The sequence below is a fragment of the Leptinotarsa decemlineata genome, unplaced genomic scaffold (genome assembly GCF_025532065.1).
Source record: "Leptinotarsa decemlineata unplaced genomic scaffold, Ldec_3_MD MMD2_tig00026307_RagTag_RagTag, whole genome shotgun sequence".
NCBI lineage: Eukaryota > Metazoa > Arthropoda > Insecta > Coleoptera > Chrysomelidae > Leptinotarsa > Leptinotarsa decemlineata.
This window is the reverse complement of record NW_027412681.1, coordinates 13,103,369-13,123,340: the sequence shown is the minus strand read 5'-3', so window position 1 is coordinate 13,123,340 and position 19,972 is coordinate 13,103,369. Positions and strand designations below refer to the sequence as shown.

General features: G+C 33.9%; 1 protein-coding gene across 1 annotated transcript in view; it reads left to right on the top strand.

Annotated features, from left to right (window-relative positions):
* Poxm (paired box pox-meso) overlaps positions 1-18,858 on the top strand; it is a 118,036-nt gene extending 99,178 nt beyond the window's left edge. Inside the window, exons 2-3 of the mRNA XM_074181028.1 lie at positions 10,687-10,937; positions 14,104-18,858. Coding sequence (XP_074037129.1) covers positions 10,687-10,937; positions 14,104-14,601 — 749 coding nt within the window. The 3' untranslated portion in view covers positions 14,602-18,858. The remainder of the gene's footprint in view (positions 1-10,686; positions 10,938-14,103) is intronic.
* Positions 18,859-19,972: the final 1,114 nt, after the last annotated feature.

Genomic DNA, 19,972 nt, shown 5'->3' with positions numbered 1-19,972 from the left:
CCATTTAGAGCAGTTCTGTTATTGTCTCCAAAGAGTTTTGGCTTCTTCAGAACCGATTTGGATCTATTCTAGAACTGTAATGATTAGTTCTGGTTAGAACGTCTATATCAGACATGCTTAATAATGAAATATTTGATTTGTGTTGTGTCAAAATGTGCAATTTCTTTTGTTTACCTAACCTCACTAGAATTTCAACGTATTTATTCACAATTACAAACGAAACACCTAAGAAAAAATAAATGACACCGCTCCAACTAGTGCAACATGGATTTTTTGTTTTGGTTTTTCCTTTGTGGAACATGTTATTGTTCTATAACTATTGTGTTCTGAGCTTTGATTCTGCGTTAATTCGAAACGATTTTTGGTTAACTGTTCGAAATATAGCACCAAAACAAACCTACAGTATTTTTAATAGATTATTTTTACGTTCCATTTCTACCTATCGAGACTTTATCCCTACAGGATATACATTTTAGGAATCTTCGTGCCTTGGTCTGATAACCAAAAGTTCGCATTTTCTGTGAGGCATTTGTTTGAGCGCGGGAACCATGAATAATTTGCAGGCAACAATTTTAGGCCTTGTGGCTTAGAAAATTTCTGTAAAGGAGCCGGGCTCTTTGAACTCGACACTTATGATTTACGACTATCGCATGTGATGTTTAAATTAAAATTGTCATTCTGTGAACATCTCGAATCTACCAGTAAAAACATTGGGAATTCGACTGACGTTTCGTAATTTAATTAGTTCGGCGCGTTGAACAAATAGCTTCTGTTAAAAAATAGTTGAAAGCTTCGTCTCTTCTTCTTTCGTATATTCAAGATCATGAAAGATTAATTAGTTTTGGACTCTAACCCTAATGTTTACAAATCACTTTATGAAAGCGGGGGCCTATAACGTATGGCGATTGAGAAGGCATTGGGAAACTTTTTTATATATAATTTTTCTAGATAAAAGACCCCCTAAAGAAGTCGAAGGCTAACCCAGGATTTTGTTTCGATGATTCTTCGAAGGTTACGATAAGAATTATTTCAAAAACATGTAAAACCTCATAAAAAACTATGTTATGGAAATGAATGTAACAATCGAAATATTTATACTATTGTGAAATTTTAATAATTGAAACAAACTTTTCGATATCTTATTCTTGCTATAAATTCCGCATATTTCTAAAGAATTGTGTTTGTTGATATAAGATATAACCTTTTTTCAAATAAAAATTTTTGGAAATGTTTGCTTCTGTATGTATATTACCAAATTGTAAATTTTTATTACTGACATGAATATAAATTTTACTTTTTCAAATTGTAATTTGGGATTAAGTATATTGACAAAATTAAAAAAGAAAGTTATCAATTCTACACTAGGTATGCATTGAAATTGCGATATTGTTTCATATTAATGATTTATTGGGGCTTCCAAAAGAATATATGTGTATGCTTCTATGTATGTTTGTATGTATGTATGTATATCGTATGTGTATGGTCCCCATGTAAATTTTTGTTTTTGATTGAATGATAAACTGTGGTAATGTATCTTATGTAGAAAAAAAAAAGAAAACGATTATTTTTTAAATTTACATAAATGAATTTCAAAAATCTAATTCCTGTCACCAGTCAATCTTGAATGTTTCTAACTGCCAACTTCAGTTATTAATTTATTAAATGGTAATGAGGGTTTCATTCACTAAAAAAAGTTGGAAGCATATTCGAAATATAATATATGTGATATATTATACCATGTTTCATCTTTTCCTCCAACCGATTTCCTGGAGTCTTTGAAGTCCTAACTAATCGTTAGGACAACAATTGGATTGTTACGAATTCTTGGGGTTCTTGTTGAATACTCTTCGTGAGCAAAACAATAGCAGAATCACTACCCCTGACCGCTCTGGATTGAATAATTCCGTATAGTCTATCTCGTCTTGTGTAAATCTTTTGCTGAAAAAATCCTCACTTATTTACTTTGTAGTAAATGTTCAAGAGGTAGCAAAAACGTATGTGAATTCCTGGAACTTCAACTAGCGTTTTCTAATATGACTAATAACCAGTCCGTGCAAAGCTTATTGTTGAATCATCTGAAAATGGAACTTTTAACAGGTAATGATCGACTGTATTGCCAAACATGAGCCAAACTAACTGACTGTTATAATAATAATATAATAATAATAATGTTTATTAAATCCTTCAAGATCACAAAATGATATAGGATACGTCACATGGAAAATTAAATACATACATATATGCACAAACACACATATACATATATATGACATACAAACATACAGATAGAATATTTCACAAAGCATATTTCATTATCAACTCTTATATTATCAGTCCTCATATTGACTCAAATATTCTGCTGTACTGTAAAAGCAACCGTTAATCAATAACTCTTTCAGTTTGACTTTGAAAATATTAATTTTTTTCTATTTCTTATATTTACAGGAAGATTATTGAATAATTTTGCACCTGAGAAAGATGGACACTTTTCAAAAAACGATGTAGAGTGTTTTTGAAGCCTTATCAAATTACCATGTCTCTCGGCACTCTACTTTGAATATTAGTCGTATAACCCTTTTCTGGGACACAAAAATTCTATGAAGCTTGGAGGAGCAACCCCACACAGCGATATTATATGAGTTGTGACAGTATATAAGGACAAAATAAACATTTAGGAGCTGTTTTCTGTTGAATACCGATCTCAATTGTCTAATAGCATAGTACCCCGAATTGACTTTTTCATTCACTTGAGCTATATACTTGACTCCCATGACATGTTGCTATCTATGACCATACCAAGAAATTTGGTTTTGTCTGAAGATGCAATAATCTCTTTTCCTACCCCGACCACAAGTGTCTAATTTTTTTAATCGTTCTATAGTAAAATTGCATCACCACTATTTTGCTTGAATTCACAACTAATGAATTTTTTCTGCACCAGGTTGTGAATTCAAAAGACAATACGTTGAGCTTTTCTTGAAGTTCCTCGGAGCTATCAGCATCAATTGCTAAAGTTGTATCATCCGCATATAAAACAATATAATTTGTGCTTATAAAAAAACCACATAAGAAAATAAGTATTGCTGTGGCACCAGTCAATCTATTAATAACACTGATGATCTTCAAACATGACTCAACTTCTGACGGACGCACCAAACTCTTACGAAGGCTCGAAATAGATAAACACTTCAATCTAGCAGACTACTATTATAATCTTCATGCAGTCATTGTTCACTGTGGTTCTGGCGTTGAATCTGGTCATTATTACGCATTGGTCAAAGACGAAACGGACTGGTTTAAGTTTGACGATAGTCGTGTCACGAAGTGTTCTGGTGATGTATTCAATTTATTGGAGCCTCTGAAGACACCCTACATTTTGTTTTATGAGAGAGAGGACATTAGCAGATCAAGATTTTCAGATAATGTGGTGCTGCAGGTTTTTTCGGGTTTTCCTGCAGCTGAAAAAGCAAATGCGCCACTGAAATCAATGAAGTCGTCCGGGAGCGCCAATAAATTTTTGTTGTTGTTTTATAATTTCATGATTTGTATTTGAACTTACTAAAACCAATGTATGCGAATATATTGGTTAATAAATTGGAATAACATGAAAATTATGAAAATAAAACAATAAGTATGCAAGTATGTAAGAGAAAAATTATCTAATTTCTGAAGAAACCAAATTACTGTAATCTGAAATAGAAATAAATCAATAATGAAGTTTAGAAGAATATTACAAACGAAATGTCGAATTATTAAAAAAATCTTTGTTGAAAAAAAAATCGTATAGGCATTTGTTTGCTGGGCTGAACATTTGAAGTAGAATATCCATGAATATTTCACATTGCACAATATTTATTGGAATAAACTGTTAGTAGTGGCAACTTCAATGGATTAAAACATTCCTATAAGGGAATTTATGTTGAAAAACTTGAAACCTTTAAAATTGTATTCTATCGATGATTCATTTTGTAAATTTCTGTATTATTCACTTTCACTCGTAAGTATTTGTCAGTTATTTCTATTTGTTTTTATGTATTTTCCATGCCGAATTGAGCCTAAAGAAACTGTTTCATTGTTTGATTGATATTACCTCTAAAACTTACCATTTGAAACAACACATTGAAATGACCACTTGAATCTGATACGGTACGAATGGAGCACATTCTCATTATCGCAAGAATTTTCTCACAGCACAAAGGTGTAGAATGAATTGGTTGTAAATGTGGCCCAAGCGCGACTGGAGCACGTTCGCAAATAAACCATAACTAAAATATATGCTAACCTATTTGATTTGTGCCGAAAAATGAGCAGATATTGTTTCAAGAGTTCGAATCGATTATGAAAAGTTTCAGTATAAGATGACCGAAAAATTTTGCAGTTTTATTAATAATTTCAAGGCCAGAAAAGTATGATACATGATAAATTTGATTGAAAGACAAGTTACATGTTTGAAAATCTTTCATTTCGGATGACCAACTCAAAATTGTTCTGACTCCACCTTAAATTGGATTTAAAACCACGAGAAAATGTGAAGTCGTTATTGAGCATGCTGAATCGGTTCCTGCTCTGGGACGATAGGTATTCATGCCATATAGTTCAATCCGTGATAAGAATCGCACGTTTCAATGTAAGGCCTCGTTAGTTCATAACTCGCACCACGGACAGTTAAAGTAAAGAAGGACAAAAAATTAAACATTGAAAGGATTTTTGATTATCAACTGTAAATGTTTTACTGCTTAGAATTGCAATAACAGCTTTCAAATAAAGTGTTCCCTCTGTAACTATTAGAAACGGCAAAGAAGAAAAATTAATCTTAATTGAGGAGAAATTCTTTCGATTTTTTTACCTATACTGCAGCTGATGAAATAAAAAATATCTGTATCTAATGGTACGTTTACTACTCATCTAAAAATCGCTAAAGTAATACCTCTATTCAAATGTGGAGATCCGAATCTACCGGAAAATATTAGGCCCATCTCACTATTACCAACTCTTTCTAAAATTGTAGAGAAATTATTGAAAAAGAGAATCCTTTGCTTTCTTGATATTCATTATATTCTGCACTCCTCACAATTTGGCTTTCAATTGTCTAAAGGTACACACGATGATTCGTTTGCAGTACTTGATGATTTTCATTTTCAGCCCAATAATGGCGAAGCTGGTTTTTCGTGATCTGACTGAGGCATTCAACTGTGTCTATCACGATATAAAGCTTGAAATTCTTGGTTAGTGAGGGAACATTTTAATATGGTTTGACTCTTATTTATCAAGTCGAATACAGAGAGTTAATTCCAATGGAGTTGTGAGGTTCCTCAAGTATCTGTTCTTGGCCCATTACACTTCTACTTATATATAAAAACTACCCATCAATGGAAGGTTCACAATTTTTGCAGGCTATACATCATTACTTTGGCATAGTGATATTCCAAATATCTACATTACAGGATAATACAGAACAACGTATTCCAAATTAATTCGAATCAAATAGATTTTCTATTTCGTGTCGAGGTGTTGAAAATAACGATTTGGTGTTGGGATATATCTCTAGTAATATTCTTTTATTTTTCTGATTGATTCGGCCGTTACTTAATGAAGATCCATGATTCACAGATTAGTCAATGTTTCTCTTTCAATAGATAATTTCAATAAAGAACTTTATATAATCAAGCAAATTGCTGTTAACAATGGGTTTAAAGCCGAATTGATAAACAAAATACTTGCCAAGAAAGTCTACGCAAAAGCGTTTTTTCTATTGATAAGGTAGACAATCAAAATTATAGAGCTTTAACGTATTTTGGACAACCAACGGAAAAAGTGGCTTCATTTTTGAGGAAACGAGATAATAAAATTGCATATAGAACAAGTAATACGTTGGGAAACTTAGTTAAAAACGTTCAAAACATTCAAATTCGAGAAATCGGGAGTATATAAATTAAAGAATGGAACGTGCCCTTAAGGTATAGATTGGTCAAACTGGCAGAACATTTAGGAATCGAATCCAGGAACATCATACGAGCTATGTGAATAAAAAAACAAATTGTACATATTCAAATCATCTTCTAGAAGAAAATCATATCTTCAACGAAGAGTTCGAAATTTTGCACATAGAAAATAAAGGTTTGGAACTGAATCATTTGGAAGCAATGGAAATTATTAAACTTAAAAATTCAATCATTCTAATGAATGACCAATTAGATTTGAATAGATCACCATTATTGAACTTGTTTTCTTAAAAACCCAAAAAGAATTATTGTTGATGTAGATGTGAGGTTATATGCTTCAGGTGATCATAATTAAATAGGTACCTTAGGTAGAGCTTAAGCATTTTCTTAACGTATTCATCATATGTAACGATCAAGCCTGCTCCATGGATACAAATCCTAGATTAACGTGTGAAAAGTCTTGAGAAAACACTAACAATGAATGGAAGTAGCTATAGAGGAGGCAATACCTGATATTGAAAAATTGGTTCATTGTTTTTTTTTTCAGGCGTTCGCTACTTGTGTTATCGTTTGATTGTTAATTTTTCCATAATTATTGTAAAGAATAAAAAACGCGCAGAGAAAACGAATCATGATATCAAAATGAATGAAAAAGCAATGTAACAGGAGTGAACCACGTTTGCATACAAAATGGTTTTGAGTATTATCCAAAAGCTGTATTTCACCGCAAGGTATCTTAAATCCAGATGATAGAAACATAACTAGGAGCATGTCTTTCATTCTTTAATGTATATAAAATAGTTTCTCAAGATCGAAATTTGTAAACATTTCAAGGTGGCCTTTTTATGCACTTGAGTGTACTAGATAAAACCTGAAATATAGTATTTTTAATTTCTAGAATTACAGAAAATGTGTAGAACTTTTGAAATTTTTTAGAGCGATACTTAGACCTATTGTAATAACCTGTGCCAAAGTTCATGAAGGGTGGCAGAAAATATTGATTGTATAATGTCATAATTCTTTACAGCCTTTTTTGCTTAATGGCGAAATACTTTAATTCTCAATTAACATGAGACCCTAAGCTTTGGCAAAAACCGAACATTGTAATGTAACACCCACCCAAAACTTCAGGATAATTTACTGTCGTTGTTGTCGGCTTGGGCATCTTGTAACATGAGAAACCCTTCACTGTCGACCTTTACCGACTTTAAACACATCGGAAATGCAGAGTCGCTAACTCCGACCGTTTCTTTGAAACTGACTACTTTATTTTACGATTTTTTTATTCATTCTTCTCAGTACAAATTGGTTCATATGTTTCGAAAGTATGACGTTGATTAGTTCCACATGTATGACGTTGTGTTTTTGCGGAGACTACAAGGGTGATAAATGGATGATATTCTCACCTATTAAGAATAAACCAAAGTCGTTTATCTCTTGTGTATACAGGAAATTCGAAAAATGTCAGTAATGCGGGTTGATATGCCTTGAAAATACACCGAAGATAATAAATATGGCACGATCAGAATTTCTCTAGATATGGGACCTCGATTGCATTGATTTTGTTTTATTTTAAAGAGTAATTCATTGGTATTACGGCACATCACTGCCAATTGTGTGTTTTTCTGTTCAAAAACGGCCGATGTTTTTTGTGCTATGTCCAAAACACCCTACAGCATGCCAGTGGGATACATTTTTTGATCGATCTTGTAAGTAGGGGTGAGTGTGTATGAAAGAGGCAGGCTTTGAAAGAGCCGATGTGATTTTCTACCACTTACCAAAATCTTACCATAATTTGACTTTATTGTTTGTATGGCAACACTGAATAGCTGTCATCCACAAACATTTAACAGTTCTGCGAAAACGAATGGCGTCGGTAGACCACATCAAAGATTTTAGGACCAAAAAGTAATATTTTTTTGCGTGCAATCAATTTGTTTTACAAAGAAAAGTGTACCATGAGTTGATAAAATTGATATGTTGTATTGTTAGGCATATATTTAGCATTATTTTACGATAATATTGATGTCATAATGTGTAGGCAAAGTAGCTGTATTTTGAGGTTACAACTTAAATGACAAAATGTTTTAAAAGAGACTTTGTGGAGGCTTTGAAAGAGCCTGCTCCAGGATGTAGCACTGTTTCAGCTCCTCCTAAAATCATCGCTGAAAAAAGGTCAAAACAAATTGGACAAGTTACTTCTGCTGATATTTTTATCTCATTGTAGCCATAGATTCCAACATTTGGATGTTGCGGTTTACGGGCCTTTCAAAACAAGATATTGAATAGTTATGAACGAGTGGATTGTGATTTAAGACTGATAAATAATTGATTTTCATAGAAATGAGCAATTTTACAGTTTGATAATATTTATATATGTTTTTTTGTAAAGAGGAACCCGACTCTTTCATATCACATGCCCAGCTCTTTCATACACATGTTACTTTGAAAGAGCCGATTTCCCTTTTTTCTTTAAGTTGTCATATTACTAATTTCTGTCATGGTATCTCATTTTATTTTGATTGGAAAACCATGACTATTAAACTAATTATTTACAAAAAGCAATTTTATTCCATAACCATCACCTGACGTGATGTTTTTCAAAACTTGCTCTTTCATATACCTTCTCCCACAAGCTCTGTTTTACGTTTTGAATCTATTGAAAACAATGAAAATATACTTTTTCCATATCAGAATAGAAATACTCCATCGAGACGCGCGTTTCGCTAATCAAGGTAGCTTCATCAGGAAATGACTATGACTACTTCTTACAGCTATGTTAATGTTTTTATATGCGTCTTAACGAATCATCGTTTCACAATATGAGAGTCTTTGAATTACTTGTAATTTCTAGTACATATTTGGTTACTGTTCCTAATAGTTTTGCCACCTGTTGGATATCAACCTGAGATGTACTTGTTTTGCATCTGTAATTATGTAAGAGTGCTGTTAGGAATGTGATGGGTTGTCGCTGTTCATAGATCTTATTCTATATATATGAACCCTTGCAGGTTGCATTGTAGGGTCGAATAGCCTCACTCACTTTGGACCTAACCTAACCTAACCTTCGTAATTATTCTTCACTCAACCGCGTTATGTAGGAGCAGTTCTTAAGTTTTCATTTCAGACAGTTCATCTAGAAATATTTTCTCATATCAGCCATTGAGGGTTTTTATAGTACATAGTCTTTATAATCCTTATACTTATTTCATACCACAGATTCTGGTACTCCTAAAACTGGTTCAGGAACAATCCTAGATCAGTGCCACTTGGCTGTCTATGAGTGAGATTATGGATCCGGTTATTCACTTGATACCTTATATTGAGTTTTTGCGCATTGCAAGATTGGATACCTACACCGCCACCGCTTGAAAGAGTTGCTTGTTTAACAATAACTCCCATTATTGCTTAACAAACAAGTCACCATACCCTGCTTTAGTTTGTTAATAACGGTATCTTGTTTAACCTTTGGCCATTCATATGTTATGGATATTCACTCACCATGTTTAGTCACGAAGGTGCATCTGACCAGCTTAGGTGCTACAGTCACCTTTATTTTTATTTTGTCTACCTGTTGGTTCCAGTTCGGTCTGGTATCTAGCATCACCAGGGGTTCCTCTATCTAGTTCCTCTATCTTACTACTCGCTTGTCATTTGCTAAATAATAGTAGTTGATTTAAACAGTTTTATTTAGCTTGTCCTGTTAGTTTGTTTGTTTATTTATTTGTTTGGGCCAAATCAAATTCAGTAATTGAAGTTTGGCCCCCTTTCTGTTGACAGATTGATCTGATATTTGGTACACATTTAGTTTTGATGACAATAAAATTCAATAAATTATGTATCATTGTAAATCCAAGATGGCTGCAGCTACAACATGGCGGATTACATATTTTTTCACAACCTCAGTGTGGGTATCAAATGACAGTGCTTGACTAGTATAATAATAGTAAACCTAAAAAATATGCAAATTCAAAATAGCCGCAGCTACAAAATGGCGAATTACATATTTTTTCACAACTACCTCAATGTGGGCATCAAATGACAAGGCTTGACTAGTAGAATAGTAGTAAACTTTGAAAAATATGCAAATTCAAGATATTCGCAGCTGCAAAATGGCGGATTACATATTACCTTGTAATACTGAGGCACTAAATGAATTAAACAGAATGAGAAGAATTAAGTAACAAAATTAGAAACTTCAAACTTGAAAATAAAATAAGTAAAAAAATATGTTGAACGGTTTTATTTAAAAAAAATATATAATAATGGTGTAGATGATGTACTAAAAACTTGAAAATAATTCGGAAAGTTATAAGTAGCAGCTATCACACCACTCTCCTCAGCAATCTACGGTATTGATCAGATAAAAAAAATAATAAAATCGTTGGGCGTAGTATTTACATTATTCAGGTTATGCTACTTCAATAATTTTTTTATTTTATATCCGATCAATACCGTAGATTGCTGAGGAGAGTGGTGTGATGACTACTACTTATAACTTGAGTACATTATGTACATTATTATTATTTTTATTATTATTCTGCCCATTTTATTAATATATATTAACAAAACTCATTTAAACTGATTATTGCAATCACTGTCGTTAAGCTGGTAACAACCATCGAGTGTTCACGATATGTGGTACAAATCACCCAAATTTTTACATCACCTAGATATCAAAAACCTAATTAGTATTGAATCCAGTGCTGAACATTGGGCTACACAATTCTTTTTCTTTTTGCAGAAAATCAAGTGCAACAGTACGGCGAAGTGAATCAACTTGGGGGAGTGTTCGTCAATGGTCGCCCTTTACCAAACGCTGTGCGATTACGCATTGTGGAGTTGTCCCAAGTAGGAATTAGGCCGTGTGACATATCCCGACAACTTCGAGTATCCCACGGATGTGTTTCAAAAATTTTAGCCCGCTACCACGAAACTGGATCGATATTACCCGGTGCTATTGGTGGTTCGAAGCCTAGAGTAACAACACCGAAGGTAGGCCTGTCCAAGTGGGTTAGATTTTTTGATACTACAAGTTTTATTTATATACGGTGTAGACTTAGAAAGTTCCTCCTCTCAATTTTTGAACGTCAAAAAATTTACGTAGAAAGGTATTATTTTTAGGTATTATTTTTAGCAACAAAAATGTTGCTTCACTGGTCGTCAAGAAGGTGCTATCAAAAAAAAAGTTTTGTGATACCTCGTTTGATAGGTATTTCGATTCTCCATCCAACACTAATTCATTTTTGGAAATCGGTTCTACCTTTTCTGAGTACGTAATTAACAGTTCAAAAGTCGTTTTTAGAATATACCTACAATAAACGATGAATATCCTAATTTCGAGAGAAAATATCAAAACTCAATTACCTTCATTTCAATAAACTTTCAAAATGTTCACCATTCACTTTCTGAAAATAAAATCCTTACAACAATCATTTCTTACATGACAGAATATTTCTAGGGTAATTTCGTTACAAACACTTGTAATTCTATTCATTAGTTCTGAAATAGACTACGATTGTGTAACGTAAAATTTAGATTTCAAGAACCCTCACAAAAAATCTAAGGGCATCGTATCGGGAAATTTAGTGGGAAGGAACCACGTTTGGATAATTGTCACATAGTCACTATAGAACCACTTCATCTCAATAAAACGTCACATCAGTTGGAAAACTATTTGGGCTTGTCAATTATCCAAACAGGTAAACAGGGCGGTGGTCCGTTAGAATAACCCACTAAATCTCCGTATATGATGCCTATAGATATTTTTGAGAAGATACGTGCCGTCAAAGTGGATGATACACAACCGCAGTTCATTTCAGAGCTCTGTGATAAAAAAAGTGCTGGCAATGAAACTACCCCAGGAAAATCATGGGAATAATATAAGATTACCTAATCCTGATGAATTTTATTTGTTTTATTTCAAAAAATGTTTTTGTCATATTATTAATTCTCAAGACTGAAGTGTAGTTGGCAAGTTCAAGGGTAAACGTATTTCGTCCTATAGTATCTTTAATTGGCTCTGAATCGTTACAATATTTGAAATATTCACTCCCATCATATCATCTATAAGTTGAAACACAAAGTTATTTCCTACTAGGTTGGGTTAAGTTAGGCCCAAAGTGAGTGGGTCTATTCGACCCTCCACCGTAACCCGCAAGGGTTTATTGTGGCTCACACCTATTAACACTCAACCAAATAAACCCAGCTTCTTAACGAAGCCGATTAGTTTGTATATTGAGTGATCTTTCAGGTCAGATGGTAAGAGTACGGATCTGCCGAACTCTTAAAGCCTGATTCGGTCACCTCAGCGGGACAGGCACAAAGTATGTGCTCGGCTGTTTGTTTCATATTTTTCCAAATAGAGGCGACACACACTGTCTTCCGTCAGTCCGAGTCTCTGCATATGATGACTCAAATGATAGTGACCTGTAAGACGGCCTGTGGGAGATCGTAGTTTATATCTACTGTATTCCAACAACTGTTTGGTATTAAGCTTCGAAGGTGTATAAACGCCTGGGAGTGAGCCAAGAAGTTTCTGCCAGAAGTCCATGAATCTTTTTGCCATTCAGGTTTTCAATTTTTGTTTGTCAAAGCTTAAAGCGATGCCAATGACAGATTCTGGTCCGATGAAGCTGCTTGCAGCACCCTCTTTTGCAAGAGAGTCAGCAGCCTCATTGACTTTCAGGCTAGTATGGCCAATAATCCAGACCAGAGACAATCTGTTAAGTCTTTCTATCCAGGAGAGTCGTTTTTGGCCATTTGTTACCACTTTAGACGTTTTTCGGTGGGAGCCAAGAGCTTCCAACGCCGCTTGACTGTACGGGAATATTTTTATTGACTTGTGCATGAGGTTTGATTCTTCCAATTTCTCCGCACACAATTCAGTAGCGTACATTTCCGCTTGAAATACAGTCGCATAGGTTCATAGGCAGGTTGATATCTCTGTCCTGGGTCTACTAACTTTCGAATTTTCCAGAAATAATTTATTTTCACTTTTCTTTTACCTGAATCATTTCTGTTCGCAATGGCATAGAACGTTTCTCACTGCTTTTCTTGGGTTCTTATTGAAATATGATCGATATATATCTTCTCCAACTGAGCTACCTGAAGAAAGAAAAAGCAACATCAAGGCAAACCATGTTATAAAATTCAAACACATATAATGACATGCGGGAACGGCACATGTATCATTCTGATGGAAATTTTATCAAATCCTGACGAAGTTGATTCAATAATAGTATATTATGCAATGATCATGTAATAACTATTACACGAGAGTTGTATACGCTATTTTTTCCACACCCGATAAATAATGAAGAACTATAAATATTATATTTATAGTTGTATTGAACACAATAACGGTAATTACTTGTATTCTTTGAGAAAAATTGACAATATTGTAATAGATGGTATTACCCCGGGTATTAAAATGAATAATATTGAACATAATAATTGTAATTGATCCGATTTATTGAAAATATTAAAATTAATTATTGTGCAGTTTGAAAAGTTTATACCAGGTCCCACTGATCTGGAAGTGGAAGGAATATTTACATTTATTTCATTATTGTTCTCAACAGAGTTCAATACTGAACTGAACCGAATTTTTCGCTACTAAATTTGATTTCCAGCCACCATGACGATTTATTGCAGTAATATCACCACCGGCATCAACCAATACACGGTTGCAGATGTCCTTCGAAAAAAATGCCCAGTATATAAATTCGGATCAGGCTATTTTTATGTTTTTGCTTCCCTGAATTACCAAATTTATCATTACCAATGTAAAGATGGGATGAGGCAAAATTTAGGCTAATTTTTTACTAATTTTTTAGTATTTGTTGGTAGTTGTAAATTGTGATTGTACTTCTGTTTAAGTTTCTACCACATTAACAATTAAGACTCCATTCATATTTCCATTCTCTTAACCTTAAGCTTTCTCGAAATTAATGAAATATATCATGCACGAGTCGAATGGAAAATATAATCATGCAATGCTTTCTGCTTCTTCGTAATATTTCGAAAATTATTATAGTTGTGCCAAGTTCCAATCATACGTCCAAATCGAAATTCTTAGTAAACATAAAATGGCGATTAAAAGACCTCTTCAGGTAATAAAAATCTCTCTCCACCACTGACCGAAGCTTTTTATTTGCAGGTCGTATCCTACATCAAAGAACTGAAACAGAAAGACCCCGGAATATTCGCCTGGGAAATCCGGGACCGCCTTTTGTCGGACGGCGTCTGCGACAAATACAACGTCCCCTCCGTCAGCTCCATCAGCAGGATACTGCGTAACAAAATCGGCACCCTAGTGCATTCCCAGCCGCACTCGCACCCTCTCTACAACGCCATTTATCCCTCGTACCCCTATCCCCAACAGAAACTATCCCCCTCCTCCCCGCAAAGGCACAGCTCTACCCACTGTTGGCCGAGCTCTCATTCGGTGACGGACATTTTGGCGGGGGTTCACGCGGCCGCGTTTCGGGGACCCCACGGAAACCCTCCGCCGCCGGGGCCTTCACCGCCCGGGGTGGACTGTGCCACCCAGAACTATAACTACTATATGTATTTTCAGTCGGGGAACAGCGCGGCGGCGATGCATATGGTGAACGGGGGGATGGGGGCACATCACCTTAGCGGATCGCATATCTGAGGAGAACATGGTTGTTGGTAGCTGATCTGATTTAAAGAGGAAGATATTTTGCACAAGTGTCAGAGTTTTTCAAACAAATTTCTTGAAGAGATATCGAAATTGTTAAGCAATAATATTGTTATTGAATATTAAATTGGTGGATGTGGCCGGTACTATGTGGTAGGATATAATCATGAAAAATGAGAATGTAAACTTCTTATGTTTTTATACCACTTCGTCCTGCAAGGACATTTTCAAACGAACACAATGAACTGAAATGATTAACAATGGATATCCTTATACATATACCTATACAACCACTTTGGTTATATAAGATGGTTCTTAATGACTTATTTACCTGAATTTTTTTCAAGTGTGACAATGTGTCTGGGAACCACCGAGTAGACTAGATCAATTTGTCATTTAGTAGGTACATCCGCAATGCTTATGCTTATGAATTTCCAAGGATTCCAAATACATGATTGTGTTTCCAACGGTCAGTGCAAAATTTCCATATCGTTTAGATTCTGGAACTTGTGGTTGCATTCAAAGGAATAGTTTTAAAATGTCGAATCATTTTCACCTAGTCTAAAGGACCCTTCATATTCAGCATACTGTTTTGAGAAATTTCGACTACATTGTCCCACATAAACACTGTTACTCTCCGGGGACTAAAGCTCAATCAACGAGTTGTCCGTAGGATAAATGAAAATGATTTCTTCAAGAAACTGGCACCAGGCGATTTTTTTTTAATTTTTGAGTGTACTTACGTATTTTGATACGTAGATTACGAATCCGACAGAAAAAATCGGCGCTCTCCCTTATTTACAAAGTTACAACCCTTCAAATTTCAGAAAAGGACAACTTTTCAGCCTTTTTTTTCACAAGATAAACTATTTAAAAACACAATCATTTATTCACTGGGTCACCTTTACATTTTATTCCTCCTTAATTGACACTTTTCAATTGAACAATCGACATTTTTCTTATAAAATACTTAATTTATAAACGAATGCTTCTTCTGGTGACATTCTTCTATTTCTAGGTTAGTTACTAGTAACATTTTACAAAAAACGGTTGGTATTTGCCGCCTACTATTTCAAATTCGTAGATTTGGATTTTAAGTTTGACTTGATTAATACAACACTAAAAACCAATTTACGATCTGAAGAATGAAGGCAAAAAACATTTGAATTACTTTAGGAATATTGACAGCAAAACCAAAAAGCAGCTCCGTATATTTTTTAACATTTTTATTGGAAAAATGTTGATTGTTGAAGTGAAAAGTATCAAGGAAGGAGGAATAAGGTGTAAAGGTGACCTAGCCAATAAATGCTTGTGTTTTTAAATAGTTTATCTTGTGAAAAAGAAGGCTGAAAAGTTGCCCTTTCCTGAACTTTGAAGGGCCGTAACTTTGTAAATAAGGGAGAGCGCTGCTTTTTTTCGTTCGGATTCGTAATCTACGCATGTAAATACGTAAGTACACTAAAACATTTTTTTTAAATCTCCGGGTGCCCTCAAAACGAATATTTAGTTATCGAATCATTTGACATTTCACTTTCTTATCATTTGTGAATATAAACAACTCATTTTTTTGTTTATTGATTCCTCTTCATTAATTTTGTTGACATGACATTTTAACTGTTTTCTCCAAGCGTCAATAATAAACATGAAGATTCGGAGAGGGATATGACAGTATACCCCAATTATTTTGGAAATGGGCTTGTTTCATGACTTTTGGTTTACAGTTCATTTGATAGTAATTTCAAATTAAAAACAGTGCACTTCGTTTCAGCTCTCTAAATATCGTTGTTTTCCCGTAATTAATTATTAAAACTAAGTACAAATGATCAACATTACCAAATCGTAAATTTTAGAGAGCGTATAAACAGTTTCTGATTCATTCGAGATTCAAAGTAAAATCACAGTCACTTTCGACAACTAAATCTAAGAAGCAAGTGCAAGAAATGCATTGTAAGGGAGAATGAATTGTACATGGGATCCAAACAACACAAAACGCAATAAAAACGTCATTGTTAAAAGATCTCCGGCAGTAGCCGGAGATATTTGATGTCACAGAAATTTTAATAATGGAAGTGTATATGAACCCGATAACTTGTGATATACTGTTTGGAACCTTTGGTGTAGTAATGAATATTACTGGAGTTTTTTCCCAACACCAAATCGTTATTTTTACACCTCGACACGTGTTTCGATCACCAAGTGATCATCTTCAAGAGGAAGATAAAACTGGTTTTATATTAAATATATATTATTTAGATTTTATATTAGATATATATTTACCTAAACTATGATTTCATACATTACCAAATAATATACAATTATGAAAATCAAAAAATGTAGCAAACTGAATTAAAATTTTCATTATAACAATTAATAGTTAATATATGAGTTTATAAATGAGAAAGAAGATTCATTTCAAATTTTATTCCAGTTATTCTACAATTCTCAATTTGTTCAACTGCAAATAATTATCAAAAAAAAAACTATTTTTTATTGGCCAACACAAATGTCGGCTCCGGTAAAATAACTTGATTGTTTGCCAATATATGTTGTTTGAACATTTGTTACTGTTATGTTCCTTTAAGAATTGTGAATTGCACCCAATTTTGAGTATTTTCTGCTAACTGAAAAAATAAATACATCCATCTATGAGATTATAAAAAAGATTGTTATTTTTTAAAATATTTATTGAATGAGAAAAATACGTACGTCTAAGTGATCCTCGCCGCAGTAATATGCATGACCTTTCGATGATGATTTATATCTGACAGTAGAAAACCATAGCTCTCTTATAGTTTTATTTTTTGGAACACTGAAAAACGTTTTGTCTGATGGATGATCTGTTTTTACAACTAGGTACAAAACATATTTTAACGATTTTGGTGGTAGTAATGATAAAATTCAATCCAAAATAACCTATCTGTCAAATTGGACCACTATATTTTAGTTCTGTGTTTGGATAATAATACACTTGGCAACACTGCAGTAGACACGATCAACTTTATTGGTCAATAGATATGCGGCCAATTTGAACTCTTGCTTCTCGAATTGTTCTTTTTTCTGTAAATATAAAGAGATCTTGGGACCGATTAGGCTTGATAAGTATGATATACCCCTAACTCGATCAGTCTATAAGCAAACCAGTATCATTTTCAATAGCACGAAATAAGCCCATTGTCACCTGATTATTCAATATGATGACATAAAATGGTATGCGTAAAGTTTATCGGTTTTACCAATTGCTTTACAATGTTTGTGGAATGTTCCGAAGATTCGTTCTCAGCTGTTGTGTCTGTGATTTGAGAAAGTATTTTGGAGCAGAAATAAAAATATTGTGTGAAAAACTGAAATGAAATAAGAATAAATGAAATTTTTGTTTGTAGGTATACAACAAATTCTCAGATTTTAATGGAAATGTATGATATTTTCTGCAACTTTAAAAATAATTGTTTTTATCAGCGATATTTCAACCTCATAGACAAACTAAAGATTTTCATTATTTATTTTGGAATTTCATTATTCGTATTTTAAAACATTATATTTTATTTTATAAAGAAATGAGGAAGTGGTTTGGAAAACTCTGCATGGGTTCAGCAAATACATACAACATTTTTCAAAATGGGTTTGAGATTATTGAACTTTTAATAAACTTCAAAGATGTTTTGTAAATTTCAACTAACGTTACTAATTCATCATTCAAAAGGTTCATTTTAGCAAAGTAAGTCTGGAGAATTTAGGATTTGGCTAAAATTAAATAAATCTGAACTCTTCCGAGTGATTCTCGATATTGAATATTTATGTAGTATACAAGGAGCTTGAAAAGCTTTAAAAATTAAATTCTACGTTTGTAAAAATTAGATTTAAATAAATATTTATACGTGTATGAAACGTGAACGATATTTATGTTTTATCTAGAAATAATAGTAGTTTAGTTTTCAGGAAAAAATACTAGTGTTGTAATTCAACAAAAGCTAAATTTTTTGTAATAACTATGTATTACTTCAATATGAATATCGAATTATGGTCATTAAAAACCCCATTGCTTAAAAAATTATTCATCAGTGTCGAAGAAACTGTAATACAAAGTTCTCCTTCAAGAAATCTGCAACCTTTTATATTTGTTGTGTTTTATATTTTGTACATAGTAAGAAAATGCAACTCTTATGTTATACATGTTATGAATTGTGTTTTTCGATGTGCCTTGTCATTATATGTAAATAATTTGTATCTACCTTTCGACGAAATGAGTGAAATATAAAGATATATTTTGAAACAATATGTTTTATTTATTTTCATCCTCTTCATTCATCACAACTATCATATACAAAAAATTTAGAATGAAAAATCTCATGAGACCGTCACTGTATGCAAAACTTTGAGGTTAAACAGAGTTTTCAAAATTATGCACTTTATTGATTGTTCATAAATAAATGATGTTTGTGAAAACAATAATTAGTCAGAGTCACAGTCGTCCACTTGCCCGATACAATACAGCACGGCCCGTCCCGTCAAAATACGGATAGGATTGGAACAATGAAAATGAATGGACAACTGCCCACTAGCCCGGCACGGAACAGCCAAGAGCGTCCGCCGCCGGAAAGGATTCCAGCTCCCCGATCCTGTCCGGCAAATAACGGTACATGCTGTGACGGACCGGCCAAGTGAGTGCGTCGCCGGCCAGCGTCTGCCAGCATCAACTTGTCCATAATTACCTGGGAAGTTTTTGTCTTTCTGTTGTTTCCCTCGGTTGACATCACAGTGTCAAATGGACGAGAAAAATTGAGTTGCTTGTTAAGGCAGGCTCTAGAATATCCAGAAGTTCTGAAAATTTGCCTGGAGTCATTCGGCTATACTGGAAATATTTCTCCTCGTCTTCTTTCAGGTCGTTGAACAGATGATGCCACTATAATGTCAACTTCTTCGTCAGAACTGCTAGTGATAGACATGTTTCTGTCACCGCTCGATGTCAACTGAATAAGTGAACTGGACAAGTGGGTGATGCTACTACCCGTCACCATCAGGCGACGGACAGCGCCGTAATGAGCTGTGCCGGACAAGTGGGCGACAAGCTTTAGACAGCTTACTTGTTGAAATTATATTCAAATTTCATAATTTTTAAACATACGAGTATATTAGTAATATTTAATACAGAGGTATGCAGTAAGGATCATTGTTGAGTTGAGATTTAGGGATTCCTGTAGGGGAGCACTCCAGAAGTTAAAAATATTAACAGTTGCTGGAATATACATACTTGAGGAATGCACATTTGTATGCCGCAATAAAAACAAATTGGCTGCCAACAGACCATCACATACTCATTTAACACGAAATGGTCACTTACTTTCACTCAGTCAACATCGAACTGCTC